General features: G+C 38.8%; 1 protein-coding gene across 1 annotated transcript in view; it reads right to left on the bottom strand.

The window, feature by feature from the left end:
- The window catches only part of nbn (nibrin), a 31,504-nt gene extending 16,236 nt beyond the window's left edge, over positions 1–15,268 (bottom strand). Inside the window, exons 1-8 of the mRNA XM_017702033.2 lie at positions 15,052–15,268; positions 13,274–13,392; positions 10,420–10,547; positions 10,010–10,169; positions 9,257–9,360; positions 6,291–6,408; positions 2,140–2,330; positions 762–859 (exon numbers count right to left, since the gene is read on the bottom strand). Of these exons, the coding sequence (XP_017557522.2) occupies positions 762–859; positions 2,140–2,330; positions 6,291–6,408; positions 9,257–9,360; positions 10,010–10,169; positions 10,420–10,547; positions 13,274–13,392; positions 15,052–15,085 (952 nt within the window). The 5' untranslated portion in view covers positions 15,086–15,268. The remainder of the gene's footprint in view (positions 1–761; positions 860–2,139; positions 2,331–6,290; positions 6,409–9,256; positions 9,361–10,009; positions 10,170–10,419; positions 10,548–13,273; positions 13,393–15,051) is intronic.
- Positions 15,269–16,117: the final 849 nt, after the last annotated feature.

Raw genomic sequence — 16,117 nt, 5'->3', positions numbered from 1 at the left:
GACTTAGTACTTTAAGTTTTCTATCTTGACGCGTTGATGCTTTCGTTGGTCTACCTGTATGCTTCTCTTTTACAACCTTCCCAACTTGTTTGTACTTGGTCCAGATTTTAGACACAGCTGACTGTGAACAACCAGCACCTTTTGCAAAATTCCGTGATATACCTTCTTGAAGAAGTTTTATAATTCTCTCCTTTGTTTCTACTGAAATCCCTCGTGTTGGAGACATGATTCATGTCAATCTACTTTGTGCAGCAGCTCTCCAAGGTGTGAGCACTTTTTTTTTTAGCTGAAGACTAATTAGCAGATCTAATCTGATGCAGGTGTTTGTTTTAGAACTGCAAATTATCAGAATCAAAATCAGAATCAGAATCCTTTATTGATCCCAGAGGGAAATTGCAGAGCGATTCCATAATATTTTCCTCAGAATTCAGCGATTCTAGATTTTTTTTTACCTCTACTTGATCTACAAACACAATTGTGACTGACTACAACAATTATATTTATTTTTTTGTGGCATGTCTCTGTGATTAACTTTTTTCTACAAAATTAAACCATTTAAAGATTTTCCTCCAAGAGTGGAGATTCCATAATTTTTGCAAGGGGTTATATTTTTCTTAATTAGCCAGTCATTTCTGTGGATATTAAAAAATGACCACAGACAGCATTTATCATCATCAGAACATGGTACAGTGCTTCCAAAACTCATCATAACAGTGCGTTCCAGATCAGAGTACTCTGTGTGTGCATGTGTTTTAGCCCACCAGAATCCATAGAAGAGCAGGGATTGCAGTAGGTCTGATTACTGACATAGATGGCAGCCAATCCAATCTCAGATTCAGTGATGAAGCGTAAACCATTTCTATTACAGAGAGAGAGAGAGAGAGAGAGAGAGAGAGCGAGAGAGCGAGAGAGAGAGAGAGAGAGAGCGAGAGAGCGAGAGAGAGAGAGCGAGAGAGAGCGAGAGAGCGAGAGAGAGAATAAATAGATTTGCTGACTCAGGTGGGCTTGCAGTATTACACACAGATCCTGCCAACAGAAAAACAGAACTGTTCCAGCACTGCACTACAAACCCACTCACAGATATCAAACAGCACCAAACCACTCTAGCACAGCCACACAAAAGGCCACATCATTCATATAATAAATGTAAATCAGGGCAAGTCCATCCTGCTAGTTATCATTCATGACCTGTTTTATTAATGATCGTAATGATGACATCCTTTACTTGGTCAAACTTTCTATGTATGGCCTTAAACATACAGCACTGTGCAAAAGTCAGAAGCCACCCTTCATTTGTTGAATTTCCAGTCAAAAGAGTGACAAAAGGCCCATATTCTGTATTTTTTTCTTTTTATAACATGATGATATCTGGACACTGGGGTGGACGGTTCATTGTTCTAAGAATACCAGCGGCTTCTTTGCTTATCAGAAACTAGCCTTCAATTATTGAATTTCCTGTCAAAAGAGCAATTAAAGGCCCTTATCTTGCAATTTATTTACTACCATATAACATTTGTGTGTATTTTTGTTTTTTTTGTGCCAAAATGACCATAATTTATTTTTACATAGCCACGTCCAAATTCCTTTCATCCCTAATCCGTTAAGCAAATTAATCTGCAGGGATTTCCTCCAAAGGTCAGTCTTAGACATTAGTTACAACTGCTTTTCATGATCCAAGTAATTCCAAGCACATTCAGTGATGCTGAGGTGTGGACTCTGGGACGGTCAGTCCATAGTTCTGAGAACACCAGCAGCTTTTTTCGTTTGATTTGGAGACAATGAATAACAAGGCAACACAGAGCCAAGCTATGTGGGCTAACAACACAGCAAAACACAGATCCAAATTCACTGTATTGTTTAAATTACCCGGGTGGCACTGGTTATTAGACGTATTAAACAAACAGTACTCAAGTTTTCATGAGACATTACTGGATTTCTATAAACCTGTTTCATGAAAGTTGACAATTGCTTGTGAAAACAGCATTAAAACGCAGGAGGCTTTACGTTAATCCGTGCAGGTGAAATTTATTTTCACGCATGTTTTAGTCAGCTGAAGTTGTATGTAGCTTTGCCATGTAAAGCCAGCCTTAATAATTCAACTGCAGTCCTAAATTAATCAAGGATTACTTGGAAAAATACCTGTGCAAAATCTGCCCTACAGAGTCAGTCCATTTCTTGGTGGTAGAAGGTATGAGTGCTTGGGAGGATCCTGTTCCCACGTCAAGAACACAAGTCCCTGCGGATTCCAGAAGTGACACAGGCAGAGACCCTTCCTCCAAGAGCTGGCTCCGCCCACCTCCACAAGTGATGGCCTGACTTAAACGTTTCATCTAAAAAAACAAAAAAAAAAAAACATAAATATAAGACAAATAACAATATATTATATTATATTATATATATATAATATATATTATATATATAATACATGAGCATCCTCTGAAAAATGCCAGAAATCCTACACAATCGTATACAATCAATTCTCCATGCGCTATGGTTGTTAAAACGGACTCTGAGGCAGCAGTGCACACAAATTAGAATGGTATATAACATAAGCTCTTCTATTAGACAGATCAGAAGGTTTGTAAAGCTATACTTCTGCTGAATATCTCGCATCCGGTCATCACGGAAGCAGCTCAATTTACAGCACACTTCACAGTAAGTGGTAAAATTCTTGCTGTGTTTGGGGATGTAATGTCAAATATAGCCAAGGATGTAATGTGATGTACTTATTTGTTTTCTGTTTTCCAGCTTTCAAAACCAGTTAGAACTGCTGTACTATCCTCCAGATCAAGATGAAGTATCCAAGCACTATTACACGACCAAAAAGAGCACTAAAATGTAGCTGTAACTAGGATGGTGTGTTCATGTGTTGACTGCTATTTTCAGAATTTTACTTTGTAGAGAGTTCGAAATAAGATGACATACGGTAGTTAAGAAGCTAACACGATCTGTGTTTATGCTACTGGATACAGAACAAGTGTATCTCCCCATTTTTTTACATTTGAGAGTGAAATTGAAGCTTTGTTTGATTCTACACATGGTTCTATGTAATTGTGGATTTGTGAGAGTACTAACTAGCCTAGTTAAATGCTTCAGAGTGACATAAAATAGCCAAAAAGATCACTAAACAATTAATCGTTCATCGGTTATACGTGGTTCCAGCCATCTCATTTCATATTTTTCAAAAAATAGTAAAATTCCTCAGTTTTAACATTGGATTTGTTGTCTTTGTACTATTTTCAGTCCTTGAATGTGCAGTGGAAGAAAACACCTTTACAAAGCGAATGCTTCTTTATTAAACCCTGGATTGAAATGTGTCGCCAGTGGAAGTTCTGATTACACAACAAAAATTATCCACACAAAGTTGTGAACAAATCAACCAGGGAAGAAACTTTCTGTTAATCCAAAGTTTTGGATAAATAATTCTCAGGATTACAGAAAAATCCCGTTGTGGCAGTACCTGCATCATCCAAGCAGAAGTTCTTTGCTGTTGAGACATAACACTGACGCCACAACATACTCGTTCACAAATTACGTTAAATGCATATAACAGCTTTGGATAACTTGGACATAAGGTAGAGTGGTGAAGAAACCGAACTATGAACATGGTTTTCAGAAAATGAGACATTTAACCAAGTTGCAGTTTTTTCTTAGACTTCAAATATATAAGACATTCTTTTTTAAGATAAGCCAGACTACAGCCCTATGCATTATACACATAAGATCTGTAAGGATCCCTGTGTAAATATTCACCTTTTGTGACTACGATTGAAAAACAGTAAATATAACTAGTGTGCATAGTTTAACCAAAGATACACAATTTTGCTTTTATCCCAAATGTAGTCAATCAGCCAAGATTTGGTGGAAGCTTACAGGCACCTGGGCTGAACAATTTGTGGAAAATATCTAATTGTGATTTTTCCCGACTAATATTGTGATTGCAATTGCAATGATTGCAAGATGGTTCTTCAGGGGTTCTTTACTAAAGATAGTCGTTCTATGAAGAATCATGAGGACTCAGCAACCATTTGCATACAAAAAGTTCTCCATGTGGTGAAATGTACCATTTCACTATGCGAAGAACATCTGAGTGTTCTTGGCTCTATTGAGAATGCCTGTCTTTACTAAAGAACCACCTTTTAAGAACCTTGAAGAACTAGATTTTTTTTTTAAGCATGTGGGCTAAAAATAATTGCAACTCTTGTGATCTGAAATTGCTTTAATTGCGATTTCAATATAAAAACGATTCATCTTTCAGCCCTACAGGCATCTGTTAGGTACATGGAAACTGCATGCCTGAATCACCACATGCTTCCCTCAAGTTGTTCAGCAATCTCCTTTTAATCGGTTTCTGACATTGTGTGATATAGTATTATTGATAAAAATGGACAGAATTCAGACTCCACTACCACTGTTTTTAGCTGTGCAGTTCTGTCCATTTTTACAGATGGATAGCTATGTTTACCTTATAGTTTCAGTGCAAAAGAAGCAAACTCTAAACACCAAACATGGCTGTCCATGTATACTTGGGGCAAAGGTAAAACTATGCACATTTGGTATTTGGTCAAACCACAGTTTAAAGGCAAAGCATCACTGATTCTGGGAATTGAATACAATACCAGTCCCTGTCCTTTACTAGAAGCGTGACCTTATTATCACCGTATTATCATCAGAGTAGAAAGTTACTACAGCTTGAAATTTTGGCCTAAACCCAAATACAGTTGAAGTGTGACAAAATTTTGTCTGAACCCGACCCAACCTACATCAAGTTGTGCGTCAACAGCATATGGTCAACAACAAGTGGGTGACTTTAGAGCGCCAGACTGAAAAATGCTTCAGAGATGTGCTTTTCATTAAATGGCGTTAAAGCAATGGAAAGCTACTTGAAGGAAAACAGTATTCATTTTTTAGAATAGGCCTACAGGAATACTGCAAATGCAAACATTCATACTGATTATTGCAGGCCTTCATGCTATGATTAGCCCCTGTATGAAAACAACATATTAGGCTAGAAGTGTTGAAGGGTGCTTCCTCAGAATGGCATCCTTTCACATACGCGCCTTCCCCTTTTCACTTAAATCAGCCGTATTCTTCTCTCTCTGGGTTTATAGAGAGCCCCAGGGAGGCACAATCATAGTGCACACAAGCGCTTTCACCACTGACTCACTCTAACCTGACATAGATCCCATTCTCGTTTACTATCCACAGCAAATGTAAAAAACAAGAGCTGGACAGAGGAGAACATAACCAAGCGGAGACTGTTCAAAAATGACTTTTTGATGAGTGACAAAGTCCATGTCCACATGAATATAAAGACTGAGAACCATTTGTCTTCGGAGTGGTGGAGAATGTGGGCTCAGCACATTACAAACTGATCACAATGACTGACATTTGAGTTTTTTTGGGGGCAATATACATCCTAATAAACAGATTACAAGCCAAAAACACCCCGCCTAATTATTGACTTCATGTGCTTCAGCCACTCTGCGGTGTCTGATAAACACGTCTTATTATCATTAAATAGCGTGTATTATCATATCACATAATGGTCTAAGCAAGGAAGGGTTTGTCTTTTTTTCTATTTTGGATTAGAATCAGGACCCTACAAAGAAATAAAGTAAGCATCAGGCTGGGTAGAAAGGAGAAAGCCACTGCTCTCCAAAAAGAACATTGCTGCAGTTTGCTAATGATCACGTGGATATGCCAGAAGGCTACTGGAAGAATGTTTCGTGGACAGATGAGACCAAAATGTCACGCCAGATACTGAAAGCAAAGGTTCACATAATTTTGCCACTCACAAATATGTAATACTGGATCATTTTCCTCAATAAACAAATGACCAAGTATAATATTTTTGTGTCATTTGTTTAACTGGGTTCTCTTTATTTACTTTTAGGACTTGTGTGAAAATCTGATGATGTTTTAGGTCATATTTATGCAGAAATATAGAAAATTCTAAAGGGTTCACGAACTTTCAAGCACCACTGTATATTAGTTTAGTTCATGCAGCCACCAGCCCAAACAACTCTAGAAGTGGAAATGATGATGGACTATTTACTAGAATTTCCATGACTCACGTTAACAATACTGTACACTGTTTGAATTAATGGTCAGATGCATAGTGATACAACATGCACAGCAGATGAGTGATGAAACAGTGATGCCTGCTGTGAGCTATTAGAGCTCTTTTAGCAATTTGTCATGCACCATTAGTCACCACTTTTGGGAAATGTTAGTGAATACATTCGACAGGCATATAAAAGATAACATGAGTAAAAGAAAGCTCTTGCCTGTTTGGCATTGAGGAAGACAAAGGTTTTATCCTTGAAGAGAGACTTTCTCTCGGGCCGGGGACCCAGGTCCACCTCCTGCTTTGCCAGACTGGGTTCATCCATCTCCGGCTTGAAGCTGGACAACACAATAAGTCACAGCAGGGATTAAAACTCAAAACAATTTCTGGAATAACATGCAGCTGTGTTCAAATTTTCTCCAAGTATAACAAACCTGAGGTGCGAACATTACACTATTCACTATACAAGTGCACAAGTTTATCACTGCTGTCAGAACAAAACCTTTTGTTTCCATTTTCTGGCATAAATCAAAAGTGCCTGTTGCAGTTGCATTAAAATTATTTATGTTTTTCCATCTCCTGTAAAGTTATCATTTTGTATATGCAAATGTTTTAATACACCTGGTCAAATGACACGTTTGGCTAATTTTTCAGCAAAAAATAAGTGAACACATCTCTATAGCCATTGTGTCGAGCACTAGGCCAGCAGGCCAGATCAGGCCCACCACACAATCCTATTCGTCCTGTGAAAGTATTTTAATTTTCTATTAACATTATCCCATTTCACAATGGACTACAGTCCCCAACATGCACTGCAACTCTTTGCCCCCAGCAGTTACACCTCAATTCTACACAATTGCTCACCAGTCATATCAACAAAACACATTTCAGCTGCAGTTCAGCCAATATAAACACTTAACATCAACTCAGAAGCTCAGAAACTGAATCTAAGTCTTAATGAACTTGCAGCAAAGAAAGGACGCCAGGTGTGTAGTTCAAGCAAACAGGTAGATTTAAAGTTTTTGATATTTCAAGAATCCATATAATATAAAGTTGAACTGTATTTTATATATAAAGCGCCTCTATTGTATTGTTGTAGTTTCTGAGCATTTAAATAAAAATGGCCAGTTTGGATTACAGTACAACATTAATTAAAAATGAATTTTTTTTATGGTCGGCAGATTTGATGAGATTTTTTAATATGGCCCTTAGACACCCCTGCTCTACAGAGAACAAACCTAGATAGAACATTCTCAATAAAATTTAGGGCAGAATTTATTTGCTGAGTTTAACATATTGAAAATATATAAAAAGGGACACAACCTTTACACAGTGCCCATTTCAAGCTATATTTTTATATAAAAAAAAAACAAAAAGCAGTAAATAAACAGTAATTGTGCATAAAAATGTGAGAAAAGTATGTTCTTTGCAGATGATGTGTTAACAGATTTTCACTTACAAACTTAACATAAATGAGGAAATTTAATTATTCTACTTTAATAGTAATACAATAATTCCAGCCAATAAAACATTTACTTGTGCATGCTCCGGGTCATTTACAGATACTAATTGTGGCCATTTCCATTGTTTTTAAACTGACTGAAAAGATTTAAAGCTTTGATTGTCCACCCAGACAGAAACACATCTATAGCCCTTTAAGGATGTACTGTCACTTGTAGTCAGCATCATTACCACATAAAGCCTTAAGCCAAGGGAAAATGAATGTCACTCAAAGATCTAAAGTCCTCACACTCTGTATTAGACAAAACTGTGTTTAGCCTGTTAACATTTGTACAAATGTACAAGGTTGTTGAGAAACAATCTTGTACTTTCGTACAAAATATTCACATTGCCATGCAAGCCGACGCTGCTTAAGACTAGCCACTTGGCTAAAATACCCAACGCAAATCGGCAAGCTTTGCTGAAGCTGCTGTAGCAGTAACAGTCTATAGCCTAAATAGTTGATGCTGTTATATGTTAAAGCATGCAGGATTTCTTTCTTGAATGCAATGTCATTTCAATGTGCGCCAGATCTCGCTCACATGTAATAATCTCTGTACTGATATCTGGAGTAAAAATTTACACAAGGCAAAACTTTGTGGACCATTTCTGTGTTCAACAGATTTCTCCACGCTTCATCTTTGAGACGAAGGAGAAAATCAAGCTCCACTCGTTTCAGATTGGGAAAAAACTCGCAGGCGTTTCTCTCCATCCTTCCACTGTGAGAAGAAATCACTGAATGTGTTTGGAGCATGAGAAGCAGAAAACGTAACCAGCTTCTAAGACTAACCTTCAAAACTTATCCCAGCAAACTTAGAACAGATTCAAAACTGCAAAGAATGGAAGCTGTTATAAAGACATAGGGTTGAAAACACTAAACACCATTTGATATTACATTTTTGATATAATATTTAGTTGTTGGGGCTTTTGTTTAATTTTCTGATTTTCCATACATTTTCTTCTTTTTTTCCTTGATACTGAAAAACTAATAATATGTGGCAGTTTTGACTGCAGAATACATAATAAATAAATGTGGTCCTTTGACTTTTGCAAAATATTGTAAATATTTACAATGTGAAAAAGGTTAAAAACAAATCACATACTAGCACTGGCCAAAACAAGGTCACTGTTAGTTATCAGTTATTGTTTATGGTCCACCAATGTTATATGAGTGCATTACTGTTTCACTGTGATGTGTGAGAAAGGACAGTCATTTATGTCAGTTGTTCTCAATCCTCAAGTCCTGTGAAACTTCTGAGTCGTGCTTTCCCTTCTCCAATCCATCTAACCCAGCTGACTCAGACTCCAGTCTTCACTAAATGAGTTGAATCAGGCATTCTGGATCTGTGAGTAAAAGCAGCTCATTTTTTGAGGTCAGCAACTGAGGTGGGAAATCTGTGACTGATGACCCTGACAATAGAGAACACGACGAGTCACGAAAGGAAGGGTTTATTTTTACGTTATTATTCTGGATTAGGGTCAACAAAAAAAAAAGATAAAAAAGACCTGAGCCCTGTGATTCAGTGGAATAATAAGGGTTTTATAATGTTATTAGACGACTTTGACGGCACTCACCGACTTGAGTATTCAAGTTTTTTAAACCAATAAAAACGAGGGTGTGAAAAGGTCCTACCCAAATCAGTTATTTCAATGACACCTATGCAGGGCTTCAAACCAAGGCCTTACTTTTCAGATTTGGGAAAGGTTTCCTTCCGCTGCACAGCTTGAGAGAGCTCGGTGAAGAACTCTGGCTTCACTATTGGCCGACAGCACAGCAGCGCACAGATCGTCTGCATACAAAATCACAACTGCACAATGGATTTCACCAAAGCAGGTGCCTATGTGGCTATCTGAATAGCAAAAATGGTTAAAGGAGAAATCAAGCATTTTTTCCTGCATAATTCCATAGCTGAGATGTAAACATCATTCAGAGTGGTTTGATGTGAAGTGGTTCATATACTGACTCAGAATTCCTTCCAGTGGTGTTGATAGGAACCAGGAGTCACAATGTCTCCAACAATAATACAGCCACTTCTTTTTCTATCCAAAACGACCAATGAACTAAACATCTTCTGAGTTTTAATATGTACTGTTGATAAAGATAAAACAGTTGTAGAAAGTGGTCTTTGGGGACTACTTTGCCTTACAATGCCTGACATGTATCCCTCCAACATTAAAAAAAAAAGTAGGACAAAAAAAGGCCAAACTTTGTCTGAAATCTATCCCAAAACGGTGTCTTAGACAACATATAGCATTTTCATAACCATTGCATGTATTAAATTTCTGAGATATAGGGTTATTTTCAGATGTCTGGTTCCCATCACCACCACTATGAACAATTCTGACTCAGTATGTCTCTGTAGAATAGAGAATACCCAGGATTTAAAAAAATTTTTTTTTACAGAACACAGAGGGATTTAAAGTCCTTGTAATACTGACCTTAACTGTAACCTTTACAGTGGGCATCACAAGGTGAGTGCAGTCCTGTGACCAAGAGCTGACCAGGCGGCCTCCAACCGACTGCACGGCCTGTGAAAGAGCCAGCTTCCCCTCATTATCGACACAGGATGAGCAGACCACCACTGAGTTCAGTTCCAGCCTGAGAAAGCAAAAGAGAGCGAGAGACTTTAATATAGCTAATTCAATTGTTGTCTTAGGTTTAAACACATCAGTGCAAATATCTAAGTAATATCTAAATATCTGGGATATTTCTTTTTACAGTTTGCACTAATTTGGTACAATGGTCCATATCTATACCCACACATTTTATATATACATACATACATACATACATACATACACACACACACACGTGTGTGTACTTCTGCATCAATGTTGAGGATACACACCTAAACTTGCTTTGAAAGACCCCAAACGTGACTCTGTCACCACCACGTAGGGTCTTGGTGGAGCCAGCTGCCAGCTGCTCATCATTAATAAACGTGCCGTACTTGGAGCTGTCCTTCAGCGTCACAGTCTGCAATTGCACAAACACAAAATCTAGTCAACACTTTCCTCTCTGTGATCAAAAGCTCCAAAACGGGAAACTGTGCCATCTGCTGCAAAAAACTTGGAAGCACAGTCATAACGGCTCTTTCTAACTTAATACAGTTTTTCATTATAAACATTATTGTCCACATAAAAAATGAATGAAAAGCAGAATCTCTGAATGTTCCCACAAAATGTAGGAGCTCTTATCATTTAGTATTGTCCCCCTGTGGCTTTAATTACAGTGTGTGGTCAAGCTGGCATGGACTCTGTAGGTTTGCGTAAAAGCCTCTGATCAGTAGATCAAATCCCACTTCAATGGAAGAGATACGACGAAAAATCTGTACTTTCTGTAAAAACGACTTAACAGGGTCAATGCCACAAATTTGAATTCAATTCAAATGGTGACCTAGACAGATATTACAGTGCAGAACTTTGAATATTTATTCTTCATTTTAAGTGTCAGGACTTTGTTTTCAAATACTCAGGATTCTAAAACTTTGTCATTTATTTACAGCTTTAAAGCAAAAAGATTTCAGTTTTTCAATGTCTCAGACTTTCGGACTCCACTGCACACAGTAATACAGAAAATCAAAAGAAGCATTGCATGTTATATTTCACATATATCCCCACTGATCAGGTCATATTTTGTACATATACATCAACATGACATTTCTTCACCTCACAAAGTTCCCAGGTCAAATACATGAATGAAGACGTAAGAGAAAAGGTGGCTCATTTCAAGTTATTCTACTTTAATGGTACAAGAGCTAGAAAAGCCCGCCATATTCTGTTAAACTCATTTATTCAGTCACTGCCTTCTTGAAGGTAAGTATTCAGATTTCCAATTAATTATTATTATTATTATTATTATTATTATTATTATTATTATTAAATTCCTTGGCAGATGTACAAACTAGCAACACAAAATACTTCTTTAAATGGGAAACAAGTCCACATCACCTAACAACCAAATCCTGGGTTTAGGACTTTTGTGGATGTTTTAGTGATAAAATGATAGAAATACATTATACAAGTCTGAACTTTAATGTGAAGTCCAAGGAGTAACTACTGTAGTAACCACTAAAAGCAACTAAAACTGACCCAACCTTTGAAGTTTGATAACAGTCTATACATTTATCATTTCTAATTATTTCTATTCACTGGCCACTTTGTTAGCACGCCCTTCTAATACTGGGTCAGGTTCACATTTGCTCTCAGAACAGCCTAAACTCTTCATGGCATGAGTTCAACAAAGTGATTGAAACATTCCTTCGATCTTCAAGCTGTCCACGTTGACATAACTATCACATAATTGCGGCAGACTTGAAGGCTACATATTCATCTGCAAATCTCCTGTTCTACCACATCCCAATGGTGGACTGAACACTGGATTCAAATGTGGTGACTGGAGAGGTCAGTGAAACACGCTGAACTCGCTGTCATGTTCACAGAACTAGTTTGAGACCACTTCTTCCTTTCCCACACCATTACATCACTACCAGTAGCTTAAACTGTTGACACAAGGCAAGTTGGGTCCATGGACTTACGCTGTCCAAATGTTGGCCCTGCCACCAGCAGAAATTGAGATTCATCAGACCAGCCAACATTTTCCCAATCTTCAGCTGTCCGCTTTGGATGAGCCCGTGTCCACTCTAGCCTCAGATTCCTGTTCTTGACTGACAGGAGTGGAACTTCTGCTGTTGTAGCGCATCCACCTCAACGTATAATGTGGTGATGTTTTTCTGACTGCTACAGCTGCAAAGAGCCATTATTCAGATATCTGTAGGCTTCCTGTCAAATTGAAGGAGTCTAGCTGTTCTCCTCTGACCTCTCATTAACAAGGCATGCCTGGACACAAAACCGTTGCTCCGTTTTTCCTGCCCCATTCTGTATACATTCTTTGTATGTGAAGACCCCACAAGATCAACCGTTTCTGAAATACTCAAACTACTCCACCTGGCATCAACAACCATTAGAACTTATCATCAGATTAGAACATCTGATATAAACATAAACTGAATCTCTTGGCCTGTGTCTTGATGACTATATGCACTACTGCTGACACAGCAACTGGCTGACTGGATAATTACATGACTGCGCAGATGTTCCTAATAAAGTGGACATTGAGAAAGATTGTAGAGAGACAACTCCTCCCATTAACGATCTTGCTGGAGATTCATTTTGCAGACACAATTAAATGTAGAGGTGGACGTTATTGCAACAATACAACAGTATGACACCTAAGTCACATCTAATTTTGTCTATCATGTGTCTGAAAGATTGCTTGAATTATTCTACAAAAATCAGATGATAGTTAAAACAAAAGATCCCCCTGGAGATTTCTTTCTTCATGTAACCGATCTTTCAGGCCCAACAGTGGTGGCTAAAGGATTTTATGCACTATTCATTTGACTGCTATTACTGTTAATCCCCCCACCACCCCCTCCCCCCACAAGTATGTTGGTTTGTGCATCATCATCATGATGTAATCATGTACATGCTTAAGAAATGTATAAATAAGCTTTCATTTTACAGAAAACGGACACTGTTATTATTAGGTGGGTATGTTCCCCATTTTACTCAACTTTAAATGACATTGTACCCTGCAAGAAGTAATGAGTGAAACATATTGGGAGGTGAAAAGAAAAGCTTGTTATCTGACTCATTTACAGTTTCCAGGGATTGTATTGACTTTACGCTGGTATTCCTCACCTGCTCAGTGACTGTGAGCTTGGCGTGCACACGGCTGATCGACTGGTCATTGGCCAGGAGGATGTCACAGTTTTTACGACCCACTACATACTCTTTACCGGGGAACAGGTAGAACACCCCTAGGTTTCGGAACAGGAAAGTATTTGTTAGACATACATACACGACAACAGCTATTATAGCAGACAGGAATCAGTGAGCTTAGTGTAATTTATGATCCTTTACTGACAATCCTCATAATAAACTCTTTGTTAGGTTTGTCAAGGTTTCAAAGCGTACAGTTCCCACCCCAGTTCACACAGTCTGTAAATGGTAACCAAGTTTTGCATTAATTATTTTTGTGACGTCAAGACATTTACATACACCAATCAGGCCTAACATTATGACCTCCTCCTTGTTTCTACGCTCATCGTCCTTTTCATCAGCACCACTTATTATACAGGTGCACTCTGTAGTTCTACGATTACAGATTGTAGCTCATCTGTTTCTCTGCATACTTTGTTAGCCCCCTTTTACCCTGTGTCAGGACCCCCATGGACCCTCACAGAGCAAGTTGTTTAACTATTTGGGTGGAGGATCATTCTCAGTACTACAGGAACACTGACATGGTGGTGTTGTGCTGGTCCGAATGGATCAGACACAGCAGTGCTGCTGGAGTTTTTAAACACTGTGTCCACTCACTGTCAACTCTATTAGACACTCCTACCTTGTCAGTCCACTTTGTAGATGTAAAGTCAGACACGACAGCTCAACTGCTTCTGCAGTTTGTGTTGACCATCCTCTAGTCCGTCTTCAGTGGTCACAGGACACTGTTGGCTGGATACTTTTGGTCGGTGGACTATTCTCAGTCCAGCAATGTCTCTGAGGTGCAGCAGCATCCACCCAACTCACCACCACCATGCCAGTGTTACTGCAGTGCTGAGAATGATCCACCACCCAAATAGTACCTGCTCTGTGAGGGTCCATGGGGGTCCTGACCACTGAAGAACAGGGTAAAAGGGGGCTAACAAAGTATCAGAGAAACAGATGGACTACAGTCTGTAACTGTAGAACTACAAAGTGCAGCTATACAGTAAGTGGAGCTGATAAAATGGACAATGAGCGTAGAAACAAGGAGGTGGTCAGGGTGTTCTGCCTGATATCCTCTTCAGCCTTACAGCAGTTTAGCTCCGCCCATTCATGCTGAGGTTGTAAGGAGTGTTTCAGACTAGACTGCTTATAAAATAAAGCTCAGCAGGACAGCCAATCAGAACAGAGATCATTTACATGGAGGCACAGTACCAAAAACAGCCTGTTTAAATGTGAGGGGTCTGGCTGAAAAACAGTCATGTAAATGTAATTTATGACTGCGCTACTGTTTGTCACTACAGTTATACATTCCTGAGACCAGACGGTTCTTCAGTAAAAGGAACGGTTCTATTTAGAACCATCATGCTGAAATGGTTGTTCGCATGGTGAAATGGTTCTTTAAACTTATGGAGAATGTGTTGCATACATAGAAACAAATAAGGGTTTTGCTGTTGTTAAGCTTTTTGGGTGCTTTGAGGTACATTTTTACCAAGCAACAACCATTCTGGCATGAAGTGGTTCTATATAGAACTCATGGTTCTAGATAGATAGAACCATTGACCAAAGAACCCTTAAAGAACAAATTTTTAGCAGTGCACTGTTTGACAGTATATTACACCCTATTTGCATGCTAACCATCCATTCATTCATCCATTCATCCATCCATTCATCCCCGATAAACGGCTGGACTCTCAGCTCAGCTAACCAGCTACCTGATTCAGACTCTGCAGGCTGGAGTTTCCACATGACGCTGTTTCTCGACGACTGACAGCTTATTTACGCAGTTTTGTTCCTCGTCATGATACCAACTAAAGTCAAAACGAGCTCCAAGACTAAAGGCCAAGACTAAAAACGGACTAATCTTTAGTAAACAACTACTGCTGAAGTGTCTGAGCCCACGCGCCAACTTTACACCTTCCTATCTGACGAGTGACGCTTCCCTTTCATAATAAAAGTCCTGGTCGATCTCTGAAGAGAGCGCCATATTTTAAAGAATTAAAGCTGTGCAGACTGAAGGTCTTAAAGATTACAGACATCACACCTGCGCCTTGCTTAATTTTTCTAACGCTGTGTCCACTCACTGTCCACTCTATTAGACACTCCTACCTTGTCAGTCCACCTTGTAAATGTAAAGTCAGAGACAGTAACTCATCTGCTGCTGCCCAGTTTGTGTTGGTCATTCTCTAGCCCTTCATCAGTGGTCACAGGAAGCTGTTGGCTGGATATTTATGGCTGGTGGACTATTCTCAGTCCAGCAGCGACGCTGGGGTGTTTAAAAACTCCAGCACCACTGCTGTGTCTGATCCACTCACGCCAGCACAGCACACACTAACACAGCACCAACCACCACATCAGTGTTCCTGCGGTTCTGAGAATGATCCACCACCCAAATAGTCTCTTTCCAACACTATAAATATGTTTAATATAAAAATAATAATTCATCTGTCCTTGAGTTTTGCTCCCCTACGTGACACGCCAACATATTTAGCTATAAAATAATGTACTTTAATATTAAAAGGCATGATTAAGCAAAAGTGGCATCCTTTAAGAGTTTATGTTTAAAGGCTGGTGAACAATGTAAGTTTCAACATTGATCCGTTTTTATTTCTCTTGACGGACACGTTTGCCACCTCAACCCTGTAAAATTTCTGGACACTCGGTCAGCAAATTCAGCAGACGGGGAGCTGTGCTTTATCTTAAGAGCAATTTGTAACTGAAACAACAGGGGACAAACGTTGGCACCAATCTCATGGATACCTCAACCATGAAGGCTTTCCT

Source organism: Pygocentrus nattereri, chromosome 3, assembly GCF_015220715.1.
Source record: "Pygocentrus nattereri isolate fPygNat1 chromosome 3, fPygNat1.pri, whole genome shotgun sequence".
NCBI classification, from domain to species: Eukaryota; Metazoa; Chordata; class Actinopteri; order Characiformes; family Serrasalmidae; genus Pygocentrus; species Pygocentrus nattereri.
The sequence above is the reverse complement of the archived record's forward strand: the minus strand, read 5'-3'. Positions and strand labels throughout refer to the sequence as shown.